The sequence below is a fragment of the Drepanopeziza brunnea genome, assembly GCF_022702325.1.
Source record: "Drepanopeziza brunnea f. sp. 'multigermtubi' strain 214-2 chromosome Unknown ctg1, whole genome shotgun sequence".
NCBI lineage: Eukaryota > Fungi > Ascomycota > Leotiomycetes > Helotiales > Drepanopezizaceae > Drepanopeziza > Drepanopeziza brunnea.
This window is the reverse complement of record NW_027094064.1, coordinates 2,221,232-2,243,604: the sequence shown is the minus strand read 5'-3', so window position 1 is coordinate 2,243,604 and position 22,373 is coordinate 2,221,232. Positions and strand designations below refer to the sequence as shown.

Sequence of the window (22,373 nt, the reverse complement as noted above, 5' to 3'; positions counted from 1 at the left end):
GTTTCGATTCGAGGTGGTTTTTATGAGTGCAGTGTTTGCTCCAAGGACTTGATGACACGCGCTCATTATGATTCACCCTCCAAAGTGGTGAATGAAGTGTAGTCACGTGACCCGAATCAATCAAGCCATACCGGCTCGGGAGAGCAGCTTGAAGCTAAGCGGATTCGGAACTTGGAAAACGGGGATCAACTCTGCAACAGCGCCCCGTCCATCTCCCCCCCATTCTCTCCAGTAATTCGATGTATTGGCGCTGTCGGCGGTAGCACTCTTTGTGCGTTTCTATCTACCAAAGCTTCTCCAACCGCCTCGGAATCATGTCGGCCTCCGATTCGTACATCATCCCCGATGTCTCCCCAGAATCCTCCTACGACCCAGACGAAGTCGACTCCCTGCCATCGTCATTAGACAGCAGCGACCTGGACTCTGAGGAAGGATCTGACGCTCAAAGGGAGTGGGAGGCTAGTCTGCAGCAGCTGGAGCTGATGTTGACGATGGTGATTGTGCCTTACGCGGGGAAATACTTTGGGAGAAAGTTCGCGTACTGGAGTGAGTATTGATCTGCGTTTGTTCTGAGTAAAGTGGCCATTGCTGATTGTTTGTGAAGGCTGGGCAAAGTACATGGAATGGATGTATCCTGTTGAGGTCAGGATTACGAATTCGTCGAGTTTCAAGATGGCAGGTGCTGTTGAAGCTGCTGCATCGATATGAAGGAAGAAGAGAGAGAGAGAGCATAGAGAGGGAGTTAGATTTCGCGTCGGGGCACGACAGGGACTGACATTGGGCATGGCGTTCATGGTATATGAGCATGTTGTGTCTAGCCCTATCGCTCTTCGAAGCGAATACATAAGGAAGGCAACTAGGGGACGTAGCACCTGAGGCTGTGGTTTAAACTGCATAAATGGCAACAGTGGAAGCTTGGACAATGCGATGCTGGATCAACCACGGGTCCAATATACAAGTGAAGCACAGGTTCACTTAAGAAGACAATACGAGGGCCATCTCTTCAATAAACCTCATTTACACGAAGGATTGAACTTAACTCCAAGACGCTCGCGACATTTTCATTGCAATGAAATTGGTATTGCTTTCTCAGGCCGGATGTTTTGCTCTTTAAGGGAGACAAAACCGTCACTTGGTACGTGCATATTATCTAGAAAACGTTCCATCCATGCTTCCTCATGACTTCAAAGATATTAATGAGCGCGTAATACTTAGTATACTACAGTATCACTTTATTATGATACATTATTAGGTGTTCATCATAAAGCAGGTCATACCGCTGAAAAACTAACGCGAAGTCAGTGCATAATAACGCCTTGCTGGCTGGCATCCAAGCTGATACTATCCCCTCCTTCAACGAGGAGTCCAACACATTGATTGTCCTTTAAATACCCAACCCACATCACCGGCGATGTATCCAATTCGAAGGAAAATTTGCGACTGTTAATTGTCGGTACCTGCTCGAGATGCTTGCATTATACTCCAAAGTCTGTTATACGGTCGATCAGCCAGTGTTCCAATAGATGATGGAGAGGAGATCTTGTGTGCAAGAGATCCGCAACTTACCATAATTGCTCGCTAGACTTGAGACATTGATGGTCCGCCCTGGCGGATTCCACCGCGAGGGCTCTTGAACGAGCTGCCACCGCTCATGAAGCTCATGACCAAAGAACCGACGAACGCGGCAAAGGCAAACCAAAAGAAGGCAGTGCTAGCTTGCAGCTCGTGGCAGCGCTTCCTGGGGTTGTTGGACCCGTTGGTCAATGGGTTGGAGAGGACATAGGACTGTTGCAACCATTAGCGTATGTTGACAAAAAGCGAAATACGAGGAGGAATCACATCGTTGCCGCACGAGTGCACGTCGAGCTTCGCGGCCAGGACGATACCAGCGATGACAGTGAAGAGAGTAGCAAGGGCATCAGCAGCGACGATTCCGAATCCGAATCCGAAGTCTGGCCTGAAGGCGCATCCGAGACCCCAGAGGATAACAACCATGTCAAAGACGGACACGAACATGGCGTAGTTGATGCTGGATGAATTTCCTGCAAAGGCCTCCTGGATCACATTGCCGATCAAAGATAAAGTCAGGAGAATCATAAGAAATTGAAAAGCCCTGAGGCCGAGTTGAATAGTACTGGCCATTTTGCGTATTGATGGAGATGTAGGGTTTGGTATAGTCTAGACTGGGTGGGTAGGCCCTGTCTCAAACAAAGAAGTGTAGGTAAGGTAAGAAAGTAATGTAATAGGTCTCAGGATCGAAACAATTCGAGTGACGAGGTGGGTTTGCGGCGGAGACGGAGGTTGTTCGCCTTTCTTTAATGCTTGAAGTAGCCTTTGTAGTGGTGACGGAGGGCTGCGGGAAGCTCAAGTCAGGATGATCTCATAGTTGAGCTACGCTTAACCCTTCGCGTATAGTGAGTGTGCAAGGAGTGTGCAAGTGCAAGGCTTGAGTCAACAACGCTCAGATGATGCGCCGATCGGAGGATCTGGATGTGCAAAAGCAGCCCGTGATTTTACCGTCTTGTGGTATATATTATAAGGTACATATATATATTTTTGGGATGAGATCGGAAGAAATCCTGTTGGAATCTGGATAGAGGGTTGTGATGAAGTGGCCTTCGCTCTGGGATGCCTTGCAGACCCAGTCAACAACACCGCTGCTCTGAAGGTGGGCCCAGCAACAAAGCCAAGCAAAAGCCAAGCAAAAGCCAAGCAAGAACCCCCAGCTGAAACCGGACACCCTCCACCAGGACTCTCGAGTCTCGAGCAGACCGAGCAGTCGTTAATCATGAGCAAGGGGAGATACCGGTACCGGTACCGTACATAGCTCCGGACCTGATATTTGGCGACTGCTCAGATGACGTGATGATCAGTGCAACCTGGCTTGCTTACTTCCATGTCCTACGGTACAGAATGGATAATGGCTCGAGAAGAAGGTTATGGATAGAGGCTTGGCTGTGATATTACTAATGACAGTACATTGGAGCTTCTGCGAACTGGGAGGTCGGTTTGGTTTGCAGTGGACTTCAAGACAAACAGTTGAATGCAGTTCCAGGTGTTTCTTCTCATACCGTAGTCACTTCTATACATGCCATCATTATGCAGAATAATCCAAACCTAGCTATCTATCATACACCCACCCATCTCACATAAAAAGCTCAATCACCCAGTATGATATTATACAGGTACCGAATCTTCAACAACAATAGCTTCTTCTTCTCCTCTCTTTGCAAACCGAATCAAGTACTCTGCTCCCAGTCCGGCGGACACCACCCCGCCAGTGATCCAACACCCATTCACAAACCACCACCAGCAATCCTTGACGCTCTTCAGGTTGACTCTCTTGATCATAACAGCCAGAGTGATCGCTGCACCTCCACAGCTGCCAACGAAGAAGACCGGACCTGCACCAGCGGCCACTCCCGCAGCTGCCAAAAGCCCAATCTGAGCCACTGCCAATCCACTCAGGATTTGCTTCGTCTGCGCATCATGCTTCAGCGCTATGCTTTTAATCCCAGCCTTAGCGTCGTCCTTGATATCCATGTGAGCATAGATCATGTCATACAACACCGTCCAAGCCACATTTGAGGTATAGAGACATCCCGCGGCTGTCAGAGCACCAATATCCTGCAACAGATCGACTCCGAGCGCAGGAAAGCCCATCATGGCACCCCAGGAGAATGTCAAGCCAAGGACAAATTGGGGGTAATGTGTAACTCGTTTGGCTAGTGGATATGCAGCCACGAGCAGCAAGCTTGGGATTCCGTAGAACAGACACGACGTTGGGAACTGCAGGAGCACACCAAGGCCTATGAAGAGCTGGACGCCGGTGAAAGCAAGAGCATTGAATGGGGTGACGGCTCCACGAGCGATCGGTCGAAGCCGTGTCCTTCGGACGTGAGGGTCGAGATTGCGGTCCCAGAGATCGTTGATGGTGCAACCGGCGCCACGCATAACGAGAGCACCGCTGAAGAAGAGGAGGGAGGTCCCGAGTACTGATAGGGGAGCCGCCATAGGAATTGCCAGCGGAGCTGCCAGGAGGGTGGAGAAGAGGCAGGGGAAGAAGAGGTAATACGTTCCAGTTGGCTTGTCGAGTCTGACAAGTTCCGCATAAGGAACCCATGATGACGGGATTATTGAGAGTAATCCAGTTTTGGGAGCCTCGTATATTGCTGGAGCTGGAGGTTGAGACTCTGATTGTGATCCACCCGGGCTCGCTGTTTGAGCCGCAGCTGCCAAGGAAGGTCTTGGAGTAGACGGGTGAAAGAATCTCTTGTGCAGGGCAGAGTATGCTGGCTGTTGTTGTATTGGTTCTCTACAGATAGTAGAAGTTGCTCGAGTATATCCTTTCTGGGACTTCAGTGCCGTCCGTACAAGAGAAGTTCGGCACCCGCTGGGGAGTCGGAGGACCCCAGCCGACGAGAATGCATGGAAAAAGCTCATATCGATTGATAGATCCTCTGTTCGAAATTAGCAATAATTTTGAGGGGTATTTAAATTGAAAAATATTGACACTAAGCGACATAATTCATATGAGCGCTGTGTAGATCCAACGACTTACAGCTCACTCACTACCTTTTCTTTTTCTTTCTTGATCTTCTTCACTGGTACCTACGGAATGTACATGTAACCATGTAACCAAGGGCTGATGAGGCTCTGGCTGTGGCTGGACGAGACTGGTCCGAGCTCTCTGCTAAGCTTCTTCTGTCACAGCGTTACCTTTCAACAAGGCTAGTTCAGACGATCTCTCAACCTCGTCTCGAAGGTCTCGAAGTCTCGAAGTCTCCAACTCCCTCCCCGTCCACCGCAGATATACGCTCACATCAAGTCCTGCTCTTACAATTGTCACGACGGAATCTCCAAGTAGGACGCACCACACGCCCTGCACAACAGTCGGACTGCCACGGCCACGGCCACGGCCACGGCGCATTCAATCGACGCGGCTGTCCACCCGATAAATTAGAACGACCTTTGTCTATGCGCCAGCCCCTCCCTCTCTCCCTCACCACCTCAACCCTACGACAAACAGCCTCTCACCACTACATATCTTCGCCAGCTCCGTTCTTCTCGCGCCGATCTCTGCTACTCACCGCATGAACCAGCAACATGCTCTGCGAAAGTGGGAGTGACTAGAGCGAGCGAGTGAACGAACGAACGAAACTCTCAAAACTCAGCACAATGCCTTCTCATACGCACCCACAGGCACAATTCGTGCCAATCTCCCCCGAATTCGATCTCTCTGCACTTGTTGAAAGCTGCGACAACTTCGATTATGTGACTAGGTTGTCGACAGAGAAGCTGAAGGAGCACTCAGTACAAAGCTTCGAAGCTCTTATCCTGGCGGTTGTCATTCAAAGCGGAAAGCCTCTCGTCATCGAGAACTGGGGCGAAGCACTACCGCCATGGCTCTTCAGCCCAGATTGGCTTGAAGCCAACCTGGGAACCAAAGGTGAGCCATCCTTTGCGCCGGAGAGAGGGTTCTGTTGATTCCAATACTCCTTCTAGCCGAACAAGTTCGAGATATTCCTAATGAAGTCAATATTCCTATGACCATGGGTCATTACCTGAGGTCCATGAATCAACTCGCAAACCAGTTTACAACGGATAACTACCGTGACCCCAAGCGCCAAAGACTGTACCTGAAGGATATTGACTGCCCTGATACCTGGGCCGAGCAATTGAAGTCGATGATCCCCGATTGCGTCTATTATTTGAACGAGTGTATCGAATCAAGGACTGGAGGCGATGGTGCGATCCTGGAACGCAACGAGTACAACCAGATGCGATACGGGAAGGGTGTCGCGCCTGCTGGGGATCTTATGAGCAGTCTCCCCCCGGAGATGCGGGCCCTCAACATGATGTGTTATATTGGTCACGAAGGAACTTACACTCCTGCTCATCGAGAAATGTGCGCCACTCTCGGTCACAATATTATGGTCGAGGCTTCCAAAGACGGAAATGGAGAGAAGCAAGGCAGCTCGATTTGGTTCATGACAGAGACGAAAGAACGGGAACTGGTATCTGAATACTTCTTGTCCATGCTTGGCCATGATATCGAGGTTGAAAAACATTTTGCTCAAGTCAATGCTTGGAAAAAGGCCCCTTTCAACGTATGGGTAGTTGAGCAAAAGGTTGGAGACCTGATTCTCATTCCCCCCCTCGCTCCGCATCAGGTCTGGAATCGTGGCACCCGAACTATGAAGGTCGCCTGGAATCGAACCACTGTCGATACGCTCGAGTTGGCTTTACACGAGGCTCTTCCCCGTGGTCGAATGGTCTGCAGAGACGAACAGTACAAGTGCAAGGCTATTGTGTACTACACCCTCCTGAAGTACTACAATCTACTCCAGCGTGACACTGTCGAGCCGAAGATGTGGAAGTATGGGAGGATTAAGCAGCTTCTCGAGGACTTTCGACGACTTTTCTCATTGTACCAGGAGATCCTAGTCAGTGAAATGTTCTCGCCCAAGCTACCGGACGAGACAGAGGTCGAAATGGTACCATTTGATTCAAATGTAACCTGCTCCTACTGCCGTTTGAACATTTTCAACAGATTCTTGACCTGCAAGTCCTGCATATTGTATGGGCTCACGGGCGAGGAAGATACCTACGACATCTGTATGGACTGTTACGCTATGGGTCGCTCTTGTGCCTGCATATCGTCTCTATCCTGGGTAGAGCAGTGGGATTGGAACGTCCTCGTCGACAACTATGAGCTATGGCGTGGCGTGGTTGTCCAGTTTGATGGATTTTTTGATATAATGAGATCACCGCAAGTTCTCGAGATTGCGAGAAAGAGATACGGCAAGAAGCCAATTGCCGAAGTCTGCCAAGAGCAATTGATACGTAGGCCATGGACTGACATCACGAAGCCGAAAGAGCAGACTCCCGACTTTTCTGACGTTGAAGTTTCAGTAGACGATGAAGGACGTGTCAAACGCCCCAAAAGAGGCAAGAATGCTAGCAAAAGAAAGGGCAAGCTTGCCGCGATGAAAGGCAAGACTCATTCGTGCCATATTTGTTTTCACCAAGAGCAGGATTGGAAACTTGCCTTTTGCACAACCTGTTCCTCTGCTTACTGTTACGGGGTGTTGTGGCGTGCCTTCGATATCATGCCCCAGACCGTGATGGAGGATAAAGACTGGCAATGTCCTAAGTGTCTAAAGATATGCTCCTGTTCAAAGTGTCGCAAGGGGAACGTGCAAAAGCCTTATCAGCCGAAGGGAACCCTCCTTGGACATGACACCAGAAAAGTTGCCGATTACCGGAGTGTGGAAAGTCTGGTGGATTTTTCAAAGACGAATCTCGTCTGGCTCCGGGATAACAACGCGGAAAACCCGCAGGTGTCTGGGCGAATGTTGAGGCTGAAGGAAAAGGCGGAAGCTGAGAAAGCCAGAGCTGATTCAGATGACCAGGGGTATCTTGCTAACGGCGCAGAGGGGGACCCTTTTCCGGCAGGCAATGATCCGGACACAGATGCAAACGCCGCTCTGGAGGACCATGCACGCGAGATGCAAGATATAGACCCATTATTACGCGGCCCAGCACAAGAGATGCCTGCCACGGATGACAATGCCCACGGTGTTGGTCACTACGGAGCTGATTACGATCCTACAGGATTCACGCCTCACGGCCATGAAGACTTTGGCAACGTGGGCGATGACATACAAAACGCTTGCATGGAAGGCAACAACTACAGTTTTCAAGATTACGATGCCGCAAATCCGCAGCCCGCAAACTGTTCATCTCGTCTGCTTGCACCTGTTGCGCCGATGGTCTCTCGGAACCCGACATCTGCACCGACGCCCGCAGAGCCTGCTCAGCCTGCTCGATCTTTTCAACCGGCCGAGCTAGTGTATCCAGATTCGTCTCACGTTGACCAGGAGCGTATGATGGGTATCGGTTATTACCAACAAGGTGACGATATTGATAGGATTCTTTTCGACCCACCTAACGCAACCGAATCCTTTGTGCGGCCATCAGAGCCTACGGCAGCTGAAGCTCCAAATCTGTCCCTCTCCGATCTCCTTGATCCTGCTCTACAACCACCTGAAGTTAAGAAGCGGAAACGACAAGGCTATGATGACGAGGGCGAGGAGGAAGAATTCTTCGCATCCAAGCGGCAGAAGATGCTCGCCTTGACGAAGAAGCACAAGTCAGATGCTGAGAACGTGATATCAGACATCACATTACCAGAGAAGCGCCTGCCCCGTCGTAGCACTGGTAAGCCTCAAATTTATACGGATCTTGGCGAGGATGCTATTGCACCTGAAGAGGATGCAGCGAATCTCATTCCGGCCTACCACTACGACCGTAGGCCTCCTAAAACTGACAAGCCTGAAGAAGGTCTGGAGCTCGCTGCTCAAGCAATGAGTAATCTTAGCAATCCAAAGGCCAAGAGAGGCAGACCCAAAGCTGAGCCCAAGACGAACACCATCAAGACGCCTCGCAAGTCGGCTTGGCTCACTCGTAAAGAGGCGGAGGAAGACTCCGGTGTGGACTATTCTGGTGGCTTGCCGAAAAAAACCAGAAGGAATCGTACTGACAAGGCGATTGATGCTTCGAGATCCAATTCGGAAGCAATCGAGATGTCATCTAGTGCCAGGTCTGACAGCGATGGCGGAGCCGCTGTCGGTAATTACAGTGAGATTGGTGGCGACAGAGACAGCCTTTTTGGGGAGCATTTGGAACGTGATAACCATGCCAGTGCAGAAGGTGCTTCTAAAGAGCCTCAATCAGTCCAGTTGGCTAGCGATGATGCCGAATCTCTACAGCCACCTTTGGAATCACAACTTGCGCCGCAAGACGAGTCAGACTTCGAAGTCGCTGAGAAGCCTACCCCGAAACGTGGAGGCAGACCTTCCCGTGAGCGATATGATGATTCACAACCGGAAGTCCAGCCGGAGAAGCCGATGCTGAAACGCAGAGGCAGGCCGCCCAAAAAAACTCATCCGCATACAGACCTCAGATCACCCTCGCCAGCAACCCCCGCTGCCCCAAAAATGCTTTCAATGAAGGAGAGAATGGCCCTTGAAGGCAAAACCTTCAAGACTGTTGGCGGTAAGCAAAAGGCACGAGTGGAGATCCCTTCTGGCTTCTCGACCTCTCGAAACACGCCGGTGACTACGCCAAAGTCTATTCTGAAGCAACCATCCATCGTGATCCCAACGTTGTCCAATGCCATGGGATATCGATCACAACCGGCGCAAAATAGCACAGATAATTCCCTGGCCACTACTCCTGCCGTTATCTTGAGTAGCAAAAGAACATATATATCGACCTCAGGCCATTCAAACCCAGTTCCAGAACAGGCCTCGGCTCCGAGTCCACCCGTCCGCAAGGGACCAACAGTTGTCCGCTTGATCAGTCCGGATTCAGAATCCGAAGAAAACGACATACATCCGTCGGTTTCGGATAGATCACCTTCAGAATTCGAGTCTTCTTCGGACGCTGAAATCCCCGCTAAGATTTCACCAAAGACCACCCGTGGTACTGCGGTTGTCCGAGGACGTCCGGCTGCAAATGCAGCGAGACGAGGAGGGCGGCCCTCTGGAGTGAGACTCTGATGTCCTGGCCTGTCTTGGGCTTTAGTTGGAGGATCGGACTTGCGGGGCTCGGACCGGGTCATTCTTTTCGCAAGGAACGTATGGTATGAAGCAGGAGCTGATCACGTTTCACGTAAATCCACAGATTGCTATCAGGGCATTCTCTATATGGTTTATGTGCGTTACTATGCGTGATGACCGCGATGGAGTGAATTTTGTCTGTCGTCTGTACTCTAGAAAACTTGAGGCTCAAGTGTGCAACGCGCACTTTCCGGGAAGGTACTTGTGACAAGCAACTTTCAAGGATAGCTGCAATGTTTTAGAGCACAGATACTTGATTAAAGGTCAGATTTGACAATGATCACATAGTCTTTCTCCGACTCTGTGCAAAGCCTCAGTTACGGAATCTCAGCTGGAGACATTTGGATGACTTGCTTATGTCGGGTATCATCAATAGAAGAGTCACAGCTGACAACAACACCTTGTTGTAATCTCGGGAAGTGAGAATCGTGCTAATAATCAATCAGTCTCTTTTTCTGCGGAAGCCGCGCCAAAAGCAGAACATGCTATACATAACACGCCTTCGATGTTACCAGGGATCGCGTCACCACCCTTTTCAACCTAACGCAAATCCTAGATTAAAAAGTGCCCCTTTTCTTGAAACTGCCCCCCTGCTTCGGCTGACTCCCATACGCTCTCCTCCCTTGAGTCTTCTTATCCCGACTCATGCTCGCTCCCAGTGTCAAGTCCACCCGCGGCGGCGCAGTGAACCCAAAGCTCTTCGCTACCTTTACCAGATCCAGTTTGTGCACGTCAAAGATGGTTCTCAGGCTGTGGCTGGAGTAGGCCTGCAAGTAGCTTCTGTAACCGTCTTTGGCGCTCTTGTTGAGGTAGTAGTTCTGTGAGATGAGCTTTTCGAGTGCGGACTGCACATTGATAATTTTTTTTGCGGGGAAGTCGAACTCGACGACGGGGACACGGGCGGTTTTGAGGTGAGCGAGGAAGCCGACTTCGGACGGCTGCAGGAACATGAGGGAGCGCCCTTTGCCGTTCGAGCCACGAGCTGTGCGGCCCACGCGGTGGATGTAGTCGCGAGGGTCATCGGGAGGGTCGAACTGCACGATCCAGTCTACGGCTGGGATCTGTGTTCGTTAGTACGGTCCAATGTATGTAAGAATACGGGGTAGGGAGGAGACGTACATCTAAGCCTCTGGCAGCAACATCAGTACATATGAGGGTTCCCTTCTCGGCGTTGATGAACTCGAAGAAGGTGTTGGTACGCTTCTGCTGTTTCTGCTTGCCGTGCAGGTCCAGGACGGGGAGAGCGATGAAGTTGAGGAGTTCGGCGTAGTACTTTACACAGGCGCAGCTGGAGAGGAATACGATGACCTTCTTATTAATATTACGCTTAAGGAAGGAGAAGAGAAGGAGGAAGCGCTTCTCTTCGTCACAGACAACGTAGCCTTGCTCGAGGCCTTCGACAGTGCTATGCTCCTTTTTGTCATCGACGTCGATATAAAGAGGTCCGGCGCGAAGGGATATCCTTGCTAAGTCTTCGACCTTGGTTGTTTGTGTTGCTGAGAAGAGCATAGTCCTGTTCAAATCAGCTTCGAATTCATCAAATGTATTGCTCTTTGCTAGACAGCATTGACAGTCCGTCACAGAGAATTCAAACATACTGTCTATCTCCCTTTGGTAGAATCTTCACGATCTGCCTCATCTCGTCTTCGAAACCAATCTCCAGAATTCGGTCTGCCTCGTCGATAATCAGAGCCTTCAAATTCTTGAATACGAATCCTTGTGTATTTTGCAGATGATCGAGCAATCGACCTGGCGTAGCAACTATCAAATTGACTCCCTTGGCGAGCTTCTCGGCTTCTGCTCTCCTGTTTGCTCCTCCAATTACGATTCCATAGGTCTGCGAGTGGTGCGACATGAGTTCCCTAGCGACACCAAATATCTGTAGTGCCAGTTCTCTTGTGGGGGACACAATGATAACACCAGTTCCGTTTCTAGGCTTGAAGCGCAACGCATTCAGCATCTCGACTGCAGGGATCAAGAAGGCCAAAGTCTTTCCGGATCCAGTTTTCGCAGCTCCCAGCACATCTCTTCCGGCAAGCAAAGGTGGTATTCCTCGTCGTTGGATCTCCGTCATCGTCTCGAACTTCATTCCCTCGATAGCCTTCATGGTCTTTTCAGAAAGATTCAACTCGCTAAATTTTGTGGCCTGGACACCGGTATCTGGTAACGAGAGATGTGCGTCTGCCAGTGCCCCTTCGGCCAAATCTACCAATTCGTCACCCGAGACCTCTTCGTTCTCCCACTCCCCTTGAGCGTCCTCAGCAGCTTCGGCTTCCGGAACCACATCTTCGGCAGCTTGCTCCTCCTCGTCGGACTTGTGAGCTTTCTTGGCCTTCTTGCGCGCCTTCTCCTCGGCCTTCTCCTCCTTGGAGCGCTTCTTCTTCACAGTTGGTTCGGCCTTATCGATCGCAGGGCTGGACCCATTCGTTGCCGGCACAGGATCTAATTTTTCGACCTTGGCGCTACCGTGCTTCCTCTTGCGCTTTTTGCTGTGAAGTTCGGCGGAATCCATGTTGGCGTGTGATATCGATTCAACTGATGAAAGTTGTTGATGTTGCTGATCTGCGGCGGAGGACTTCATCCATAAATATTATTTTTTTCGGAGACGCTAGCCGAGAGGGTGCTAAGTTTATCGATAACAAGTTCAAGTCATGTGACTTCATATGCTTTACCCATCTACGGACTTTGGAGAAGAGCAGACAGTCGATTGGGTAAGATCACTCAACAACACTCGAGGTTATCTTCAAACTTATCTGCAAGTACTAGGCAAGATATATGTATATAATATTCCCTGGGCTCCTGTTTGTTATGTTATGTTACTCATGAAACCAAGAGCACATTGTTCTCTGTTGTATACCCCTTCAAGTCGCCTGCTCTAGTGACTTACTGTGTCTGCCGCGTACAATTGATCATTCTGAATGTATTCAATTGTACGTTCCACTACCACTACGTGGCCAGCGAAGACGGATTTCAGAGCCTGTACGTGGCGCTAGCTACGAATCAGCGATATTATTAACAATGTTCGTAGAGCCGATTAGAAATCGCATTCTTTTTGGAAGGTAACCGAGGCGATGCATTTTAATGTTAATTGTATTTTTCGTGCATGCCAACAGAGCGAACGATGATTAAAGATACGAAATTAGTGTTATAGTATACTGCATAACTCGAAGTCGATACTATCGACCAGCTCGATGGTTTTATTCGACTACTGAATTCGATCTTTTCACGAAATTTATAATCCATTATATATAAAAAACGATAAGAAAACAAAATGATTACGGTAACGGCTTAGCTTTTCGAAACTCTCGAGATTGCTATACAGTAAAAAAAACCTTTAGCAGATGTTAGCTCGGGGACGCTTATAATTATAATCGATTACAGATACAGAAGGTCGAACGAAAAGAAAAAGAAAAAGATCTTGGTCGGATACTCGATTAAGTAACCGGAAAGATAATGTATCAAGCTGCTTATAACTGATCGCAATAAAAGGCGACCGCAGCATATGAACTAAGAATAACGAATAGCCGTCAATAGAAAGTATTAAAATATATTAAAGCTGCAATATTGCGATATTAAAGAGCCGAGACTTTATATCCATTTATATCCTTTTTCTTTTGTGGGTTTAATCTTATTGATATAAATAGACTTTGTATTTAAAGCATTACACAATTGGTTAAGACCGCCTTCTTTTGCGGAGTGTTTAGGCTCAGACCTGACGCCGGCACGTTAATACTACGTACATCTTTAAGGAGGTTGTTGTTGTTGTATTTATTAACGTCGGGCGGGTATCCAAGACGCAATGCTTGGATCCTGGGGACCTCCCATGGGGTACGGCGACGTGCTAAGTAGAGGAATTATATTGAACACCATATAGACCCCTTAAAAGCAATTCATAGTGTTGTGCGTCGAGCTTTCTCTCGACAACCATCGAATACGTGTGGCCCTACCTACGGGCGGCCTCGATCCGTATAATACAAACATCGTTCTCCTTCGTCGTAAAGTTAAAAGGCTCGCGTTCGTAGCCCTTGGGTAGAGCCGGTGTGTTTGCAGAACGTTCTTTCGAAGGCGCAATACCGTGTTTTCGATCAGTCGAACTAAGGCCTTTCCATCCCATCTTTGAAATCCATTCCCCCTTTATCGCAAATCCTCTCTTAGTCTTTTCAGTCGGTATGCCCGTCAGGTATAGATCGTAGTCGGCGTAGTGTTCGAAAAGAGGGAGGAGGGAGGTTTGGAACCGCCGGTAAAGGAAGATCTCCTCGGATGATTTAATTTCGGCTCTCCAGACTCTCTGTCTCTCTTTCTACCGCAAGAGAAAGAGAGAAAGAGAGCTGAAGGTTCGTAAGAGGCACCTTCGTACAGGTAAACAATCGTAGCCCCCCAATCTTTAAGGAGGTGGTAAGTTGGACGGACTACTTTTAGGACCCGCAGCAGACGTTGAAATAATAATCTTACTACTACTACTACTATCACCACCACGCAATCCTACTACGACCACTGGGACTAAGGCCTGGTATTGAACCCTCTCCTTTAATCTTCCAAGCTTTCCAAATCCAATCAATGTCCATATATTTTGCTAGCAGCTCCTTTCTTGTTTCGAAGCACTCTGTCCATAACTTCAATTCACCGTCATTTAACACTTTCGCGGGAATAGCCATCTGCAACTGCGATCTTCTACCCAAAACCAATGAGAAGCGCAATGCTGTGTCTGATGTCATTGCTTCTGACACAACATAATTCTCGATGACTTCTTCGTCTCCGCCCCATAAGTTTTGTCGCTTACCACCATCCCAATCCAATTTTTGATAAAGTTTCGGGATGAAGACTTTGCTGATACGTTCCATCTGCTTCTTCTTCGCTACGGTAGCACAATACCAACTCCCTTTACCGCCCTCCCAGCTATGAGGGTCATTCACTATTTAAATTGTTAGCTTCGCGTTATAGATAACGATCTATATAAACTCACCCATATAAAAGCCAGGTCCTAATGGAGGATGGTAATTGGATTCCACTATATATGGCTTATGTTTTTCATTGATACGCTTAGCCATTTCCTACAATTCGCGTGATTAGTATGAGCTCATATTATACAAATCAAGGGAAACTTACTTCGGGAACTGTTGTATAACCGATGACTTGTCTTTGTTGATGGAATCCGAGAAATCCTTGAGCTTCACTAAAGAGAAAGCTCAAGGCTAGCAAGATCGCGACGAAAGTCTTCGATCGTGGCATCGTGTTCGTAACTGACGATGGGGAATAAGACAGCAGAAGAAGATGAATTAGATCCGAAGCAAGTGCAAGAAGAAATATATACCGTAGAAATCTTCAGAAATGGCGCGCGGGTCTGCCAATAACGTCTAATTGTTGTTTCTTACGTAGCTGATCAGTGCGTTGATTGCGCAGAGGGCCAATTGATCTTGAGGCTATGCCGGAGCTTCAATTAATATAGTAGTACCTTCAGAAATTAGTCGTAGAAGTCAAGATCCTGCCAATATAGGCAGTGCGTCGATCTTAAGGAGTCAACAGCCCTGCATGCCATTTTTGCAAGCTCTCCGAACGCCGCATTCGAAATTTCTACGTTGGCTATAAATAATCGGGCGGCTAATAAGAGTCAGCGTCCTGACTATTATATTTATATTTTCAGTTTTACTACTGCATCCTCCCCATGACTAAAATTTTGGACCCAGTTTAGCTCCATAAATCGTAGAGCGGTGATTTCTGAATGGCTTGAAGCCCTGTCAACTCCATTGCACTGACTAAACATTGTCTCAAAGATACTACGTACGTAGTAGTACTTTTCAAGGCTGAATGAATCCTTCAAGTTGATCGGTTTAAGACCTGGTAAGATCCCTTGCAAAAATACTTTCGACGTGTATTCAGGGGCGGGGTGGGGGAGAGTACTGTATATGGAAGATCATCTTGAATACCGGAAACTATTCATACTATCCCCCCTAAATAAAAGACGGACCCACTTGGTGAGAGCACATTTTGACTGTAAAGCAGACCGCTTATTAAATGTAGCAAAATAACATATAAATGTCCTCCTTGTGCATCAATCATTGCTTGGCATCGACTTTACCACGAATTATAGAATGAAATAATGAATTATTGAGGAACTGCTTCCCAAGCGTTAGGATTACAACCCCCTGGTCAACCCCTAGTTACAATCTACTTTTCGTGTTTTACGTAGTATTTAGGGGGGGGGGGGGGGGAAGGGGGGATAATAATACTTCTTGCAATCCTTTTTTTTTTTTTTATCAATTTGAAAAGACTAAAGCACTTGCTTGTACCAAGGTACCGGTACCTATCGTAAGCTTGATGGAGTCATTCGGCAGAATGCAATGTGCTGGAGGATGACCCTCACTCATGCCTACCCCAATTAGGGACTAGATGAAACCCCCATTAATCATTTACCTACTACTATATACTATATTTGTATGATACCAAGAGGTTTGATTAAAACGAGTCCCCTACGTACTTGTAACAGTGTTTAACGTATAAGATAACACGGTTTTGACCGTGGCCATTTCCCATTTCCCTAAACCCAATTCGCGGCTTCCAAGAGAAGTATGGGAAGGATCCACACCCCAGGGTAGAACCTTCAAGATGCTGAAGTAGTAACCAGTATGTACCTTACGTACCGGTAGTACCGGTACGTAGTATGTAGTCATTCTCCTGATAAATATCTATGGGAAGATCAGCCACTGGGAATTCAGAAAGGCTATCGTGCCAAAGGAAAACCTCAAGATCTGCAAGCGCAAGCTGAAAACCTACAAATACTACATCAACAAGAGTTCGGCAAGTCCTTTACATTCAATGTTTATCATACTTTTTGGACATTTCCTTATCGCAATTACAGGCAAGTACGTCAGCTGCAACTACTGCCCAAACTGCACTAGCCATGTGTACCATCATCAGAAAGTGATGGGCGACAACATTGTGGTCCGAACTACCCTCCTCGAAAACGGCAATGACTTACCTCCAGGAGCTGAGATCTGTAGAAAGGGGAGACTGCTACGAGAGAAGGAGGTTGCGCAGACATCTCCCACGATGCCTCCTTCGTAAGGAAAAGCCGGCTCCTTCTTGAGACGTAGTGTATATGTAAACTATGAAATAGATACTGAACGTACATCAAGCATTCCTTCTCCAAAATTGGAAGGCTGGGTAAACCTTCATATCATAGCGAGATGTGCATCCTCGGTTGGGGGCTGAAGGGACAATTTGCAGAGGGAATTTGACCGTCGTGTTACCAGGCTAATCCTATGGAATGGGGGTAACATTCGAGAATGGAAAGGTATTTACTTGCTGCTGTATGTGTACCCGTGACCCCTATCAAAGGTGGGTTTCTAGAAAATACAGCTATCTCATGCCATTTTCCTAGAGCATTCCTGGATCATCCATCCCAGGACCCCAAATGCGTTGCTTCGATCGTGAGGCCATTCATATCAATCAATGTAGCACTTCTGGGAAGGACGACTGGTGAAGGTGTGCATTTCTCAGCTCCCGCCGGATTACCACAATATAGCCGATGTCCATAACCTTTAACAACTCAGCGTCTTGGACGTAGAAAGTTTCACCGGGCGCCGGAACGTTCGTATCGCCGTCCAGACTTCTAAATGAGATGCTTCGACCTTGAACCGTAATTATCAGCAGAGCGCCTTCAAAAGTCCTTCGTAGAACATAGACATACCTGAAGTACGCCCGCAAATATATGACCTGCCACGCCCCCAACGCAACCAGCATCCCCATCGTGCTGAACGCAAACCATTTTACTCTGTTATTCGTGCTCTCATTTGTGTCTCGGAGCTTCTGCTCGCGAGTTCGCAGGTAATCCATCTGACTGACAATTTCAGCAACCATCTCCTCCATCCGCCTCAACTCTGTCTCAACAGGCTTCAGCTTCTCAGTTGCTTGAACGGCGGACCAATCTTTCGCATCGGCACCTATATCAATATCGAGTTCGATATGGCGGAATGGGTTCGATACTCCTGCGGCTTTACATCTACGTCAACACGTTGATCTCCGAGGAGATATGAAGCTTCGACTTACAGCCAGAAAAGTTGTTCTCAAAGCACACATCAAAAGACGCATCTGCGTGAGACGTAAATGCCATTCTCTTCTCGCCAGTCACATCTTTCGGCCGTCCATACTCGTTTCCAACCGCATCTTTGATCTGCCATTCACAATCAGTTCCGCTCTTTCTGACAGCCACTGAAAATGCCACTTACATGCATGTTGAGAATCATGCCATCGCCCTTAGTCCCATCCACCGTAGCCGTTACCACAACCAAGGTATCCTTAGCCACAAAGTTGCGAATGCATCTCGTCGCCCTGGTATCACCCTTGCTGAAGGCCTCGATGTCGAATTTGAGCGCTTGCACGCAAGCAATGAAAAACAGCACGCTGCAGAGCATGCGCAGGATTGGTTGTGAGAAGGCCATGCTGAGTGAATTTGCAGGTCGTGTAAGATAGTTAGTCCAGACTATCACGTCCTTGGAGCTGAAGTGGTTTAACGTGGCTCTTTCGCATGCTTATGCAAGGATCTTTCGGGCGAATGCCGGCAACGCCAACGCCAACGCGAAACTTCTAGAGAACAAGGCAGGATTGCGACCACAACAACATCTCTACCTTGACTGTACTTCGCGACTTGATCACTGGATATCTGAATCTGCCACGATGCCTAAATGTGAGTCCCTTATCCGCGACCACTCCAGCATCATCTGCTAACTTCTGACAATAGTCTTCTGTAAGCTGCACCCCGGAGCAAACCTCTCTAAGCATCTTGACCACCCGACGGCTCCAAGCTCGAATCTGACAATCCCCAGGTGATTATTGCGATGTTTATCTCACACACGACTCTATGAGTGTGCGAAAGGCGCATAACAGCGGTCGAAACCATCTGCGAAACGTAGTTGATTACTACCAACGTAAGTTCTGCTCCTATGCCACATCGTAAAATAGCTAACCCACGCCCTAGAAATCGGCCACGAGAAAGCCCAATCGGTCATCGACTCCATCACCTCTTCCTATGCCGCAGAAGGACAGTCCTCATCCAACCCAATGCTTGGCCAAAACCCAGGCGTCCACGCTCCTCCCCCACCATTCCCCTTCCCCGGAGGTATGTCCAATCCATATATAGGTCTACAGTACACAAGCTAATACAATGGGTAGGCGTCCCACCACCTCCATTCGGTATGCCCGGTCTCCCGGGTATGCCCCCAATGCCAGGAATGCCGATGCTACCTCCAAACGGAATGATACCTCCCCCAGGCGGCCGTGGAATGCCCATGCCTCCCTTTCCAGGTGGTCTCCCGTTCCCCCCTCCCGGTGGACTACCTCCTAACTTTCAGTTTCCTCCTCCTCCTGGAGGTCTGCCCCCCAACTTCCAGTTCCCGCCGATGCCCCAAGGCATGAGCGGACCCCCTGGAGGACCACCCGGAGGACATCAGGGTCCGCCTGGTGGTGATAGACGATAGGGCTTACCCTGGTTATATTATGGGAGAGGGGAGAGAGAAGAACGATAAGCCGAGAGACACAGGCTGCTTTTCGCGTGGCGTTTGGGGAATAATTTCGGCGTTGGGAGAAAAAATGTACTTTTACGAATACCTCACAGACGAGACGTCTCTTAGCCTTGCAAATAATCTGAAAGAATTGATTATACAGCAATCGTGAGCTCTCAGTTTCCCAGGTACCACTAAGCGCTATAGTTGCAGCTGGTGCGAGCGACTTGGAAAAACGAAAGCCGGGAGATTCGGAAAATGGCTGTGCTTTTCTTAGCTGCACCAAGTGTCCTATAAACTCCTTATAATCGGGTTCCAATTTAATTGCTCATACTTGTCATTCTTCGTCCAGGCACTCGGTCCCTGGACTCACAGCCATATAAACCCAACTAATTCGTTTATACTGTATGTTCTACTAGGGAATTTCGATAGTGAAAATCAAAATGACTCTGTAAGTAGCACGAGTCTTGTGCGCTTTATCACACGACATCAAATCCTCTAGGCACTCTGAGACGAAACTACTGCCCAAAGCCTGGATACGAAGATATGGCAGTTGTATTACCTTTCAGTATTATTATTTCCATGAAAGCCGTTTATCTGCTCTACACAATCTCGAAGAGCCCGAAAGTAAGAGCCCATCGATATTGATGTTGACTCGATATGATTGTATCGCATCGCTTGTTTGTTTACCCCCAATATTCATCTACCTGGACGCTCGCCGCGAGTGCCGCGTCTCACATCGACCCCACGCTTGTGAGACCACCTCAACCTGAATGTATTCTATCCTACCGATTCCAGACGTCTTTAACTAGAGCGCGATTTTGACAGCTGCGTGTATATACATGTATATTTATTAAAATATCGATCATCTGCAGCACTTTCCAGTTGGTGTTTTTCATGGTCTTTGTGGAGCAGTATGACTGACAAGAATAACAGCTATCATCGGACACTCAGGCACTGGGGTGACCCGGTCCCAAAGTCCTCCTCGTGTCAACACCCTTGATATCTATCCTATAGGCTGCAAATGGTTCCTGATGCTCTCTTACACTGTTCACGGTACTCCTATGTTATCCTCTCAAGATGAATGAGGGACGAAAATCCAAAAGCTCGTCAAGAGCAGGTTCACCAAAAGGCAGCTTTTCAGACGAGAACGAACCTCTCTTGTCCGGGTCTGGTCCACCATCTAGGGACTTCAGACGTCATCCTACAACCCTAGATGGTGCCTCTTCAAGTGTCATAGAGAGACCGGAACGTGTCACGCATCATTCATCTGACGAACCTGCATTCATCGATTTCTTATTGGAAAAGGTCAAGGAGTCGCGACTGGCGTACTGGGCCGACAAGATCGCTGTGGAAAGCGAAGAAGAGGGTTTAACAAATGCGCAGCTTATGCTGCACAGCCATGATCTGAAGCCAGGTATTTCATGCTTGATGGGGCTCTGAGCCGTATTGATTTTTTGTGCAGTTGAGGCCGAAAGAAGAGAATGGGGGCCATGGAACTTTGTAGGTTTCTGGGTTGCGGACTCGTTCAATATTGTAAGCGGTGATGGGTACCTCAGTCAAAGTACTTACCAGACTTACTTACATCTTGAAAGAATACCTGGATGATATCATCTTCCATGATCAGTCTCGGCGGCTTGTCATGGTGGCAGTCCTGGATCTGCGTGTGGCTTGGCTATTCCATCGCCGCTGGCTTCGTCTGCTTGACCGGGCAGATTGGTGCAACATACCATATCTCATTCCCAGTTGTTGCCCGCTCATCCTTCGGCATATGGGGAGCCCTTTGGCCAGTGTTTAACAGGGCTGCCATATCATGCATCTGGTACGGTGTGCAAGCCTGGATCGGAGGAAGCTGCATTCGTCTCATGATCTCTGCCATCTGGCCCTCGTTCGAGAACATACCCAACGACATCCCGAATTCCAGGACCAACACCCGGGACTTTCTGTCCTTTCTTGTCTTCTGGCTGATCTCTCTACCCGCCATCTGGTTCCCCGTCAATAAAATCCGCCACCTTTTCACAGCGAAAGCCCTCATCGTCCCAACAGCCGGAATCGCCTTCTTCATCTGGGCCATCATCCGCGCCCACGGCCTCGGTCCCATCATCCGCCAACCCGCAACCTCATCTGGCTCAAAGCTAGCCTGGGGAATAATAACAGGCGTCATGTCCTCCATCGCCAACTTCGCCGGCCTCATAATGAACGACCCCGACTTCGCACGTTTCGCCCGTCACCCCAGTGACGCCCTCTGGTCGCAACTGATCACCATACCGTGCGGCTTCGGCCTCACGTCTTTTATAGGCATCATCGTGTCCTCATCCTCAACCGTCATCTTCAAAGGCGACGTGATCTGGAACCCGCTCGACCTCTTGCACTCCTTTCTTTCCGAGGGGTCGTCCCGGGGTCGCTTAGGCGTCTTCTTCATCGCTGCCGCGTTCGCATTGGCGCAGCTCGGTACGAATATTGCTGCAAACTCCGTGTCAGCAGGCACAGACATGACGGCCTTGCTTCCAAGATACATCAACATTCGTCGCGGCGGGTACGTCTGCGCGCTGGTGGGCTTGGTCATGTGTCCGTGGACTCTGCTGTCGACGGCGAACAACTTCACGACCTATCTCTCCGCGTACTCCGTCTTCTTGTCTTCTGTCGCGGGAGTCATGGTTGCAGACTATTACTGCGTCCGCAAGGGGTACCTGCGCATCGCAGACTTGTATTCCGCCAGGAAGGATTCGCCGTATTACTTTTTGGGTGGCTGGCACTGGCGGGGTTACGCGGCGTATCTCGCTGGCATCGCGCCTAACATCGCGGGCTTTGCTGGCGCATGCGGAGCTGATGTACCGATTGGGGCGCAGTATATCTACCGATTCAACTATTTCGTGGGCTTCATCGTTGCGGGTGGTGTTTACTGGGTTCTGTGCTTGTTGAGTCCTGTTCCTGCTACGAGCGAGGTGTGGATGGAGGTTGGCTATGAGGTAGACGATGTGGTCGTCGCCTACGGGGATTTTAGTGCGAGCGAAGAAGACGAGGGGATGGGCGTTAAGGGGACTATTAATAAGACGTCTAAGAAGAAGGACTTGACTGTCTGAAGCATGCTTTGGGGGGGTATTTACTTGGTGGTCTAGGCGTTTATTAGGGGACTTTGGGTAGATGGACTATTATTTCCCGTTGGATAGGGATGTCATGATATAAACCATAGATCGCAATTACTACGCTGTTCCTTTCTCGTTTCCAAACCGCCTCCAGCCACCGAGCC

The 22,373-nt window shown here is 48.9% G+C and overlaps 9 protein-coding genes across 9 annotated transcripts; 4 read left to right on the top strand and 5 right to left on the bottom strand.

Moving 5' to 3' along the window:
• Positions 1–314: 314 nt before the first annotated feature.
• L3040_000409 (uncharacterized protein) lies at positions 315–708 on the top strand (the record flags this gene model as incomplete). The annotated part of the gene is made up of 2 exons (XM_007292467.1): positions 315–546; positions 605–708. 2 exons carry the CDS (start codon positions 315–317, stop codon positions 706–708), a joined length of 336 nt encoding a protein of 111 aa, XP_007292529.1.
• Positions 709–1,475: 767 nt separating this feature from the next.
• L3040_000408 (uncharacterized protein) lies at positions 1,476–2,142 on the bottom strand (the record flags this gene model as incomplete). The annotated part of the gene is made up of 4 exons (XM_007292468.2): positions 1,476–1,489; positions 1,567–1,578; positions 1,674–1,785; positions 1,840–2,142. The coding sequence occupies 4 exons, from the start codon at positions 2,140–2,142 to the stop codon at positions 1,476–1,478; spliced, it is 441 nt and encodes a 146-aa protein (XP_007292530.2).
• A 1,035-nt stretch (positions 2,143–3,177) lies between these two features.
• Positions 3,178–4,443, bottom strand: L3040_000407 (uncharacterized protein; the record flags this gene model as incomplete). The annotated part of the gene is made up of 1 exon (XM_007292469.2): positions 3,178–4,443. The coding sequence occupies one exon, from the start codon at positions 4,441–4,443 to the stop codon at positions 3,178–3,180; it is 1,266 nt and encodes a 421-aa protein (XP_007292531.2).
• Positions 4,444–5,178: 735 nt separating this feature from the next.
• L3040_000406 (uncharacterized protein) lies at positions 5,179–9,566 on the top strand (the record flags this gene model as incomplete). The annotated part of the gene is made up of 2 exons (XM_007292470.2): positions 5,179–5,449; positions 5,506–9,566. The coding sequence occupies 2 exons, from the start codon at positions 5,179–5,181 to the stop codon at positions 9,564–9,566; spliced, it is 4,332 nt and encodes a 1,443-aa protein (XP_007292532.2).
• Positions 9,567–10,183: 617 nt separating this feature from the next.
• L3040_000405 (uncharacterized protein) lies at positions 10,184–12,138 on the bottom strand (the record flags this gene model as incomplete). Its single annotated transcript, XM_007292471.1, has 3 exons — positions 10,184–10,687; positions 10,746–11,139; positions 11,225–12,138. 3 exons carry the CDS (start codon positions 12,136–12,138, stop codon positions 10,184–10,186), a joined length of 1,812 nt encoding a protein of 603 aa, XP_007292533.1.
• Positions 12,139–14,252: 2,114 nt separating this feature from the next.
• Positions 14,253–14,855, bottom strand: L3040_000404 (uncharacterized protein; the record flags this gene model as incomplete). The annotated part of the gene is made up of 4 exons (XM_066155141.1): positions 14,253–14,297; positions 14,354–14,538; positions 14,590–14,677; positions 14,733–14,855. 4 exons carry the CDS (start codon positions 14,853–14,855, stop codon positions 14,253–14,255), a joined length of 441 nt encoding a protein of 146 aa, XP_066013192.1.
• A 2,380-nt stretch (positions 14,856–17,235) lies between these two features.
• Positions 17,236–18,064, bottom strand: L3040_000403 (uncharacterized protein; the record flags this gene model as incomplete). The annotated part of the gene is made up of 4 exons (XM_007292473.1): positions 17,236–17,254; positions 17,314–17,617; positions 17,673–17,796; positions 17,852–18,064. The coding sequence occupies 4 exons, from the start codon at positions 18,062–18,064 to the stop codon at positions 17,236–17,238; spliced, it is 660 nt and encodes a 219-aa protein (XP_007292535.1).
• A 235-nt stretch (positions 18,065–18,299) lies between these two features.
• On the top strand, positions 18,300–19,099 carry L3040_000402 (uncharacterized protein; the record flags this gene model as incomplete). Its single annotated transcript, XM_066155140.1, has 5 exons — positions 18,300–18,309; positions 18,364–18,369; positions 18,449–18,550; positions 18,601–18,741; positions 18,795–19,099. 5 exons carry the CDS (start codon positions 18,300–18,302, stop codon positions 19,097–19,099), a joined length of 564 nt encoding a protein of 187 aa, XP_066013191.1.
• Positions 19,100–20,203: 1,104 nt separating this feature from the next.
• On the top strand, positions 20,204–22,206 carry L3040_000401 (uncharacterized protein; the record flags this gene model as incomplete). The annotated part of the gene is made up of 3 exons (XM_007292475.1): positions 20,204–20,540; positions 20,589–20,659; positions 20,719–22,206. 3 exons carry the CDS (start codon positions 20,204–20,206, stop codon positions 22,204–22,206), a joined length of 1,896 nt encoding a protein of 631 aa, XP_007292537.1.
• Between the last annotated feature and the right edge of the window lie 167 nt (positions 22,207–22,373).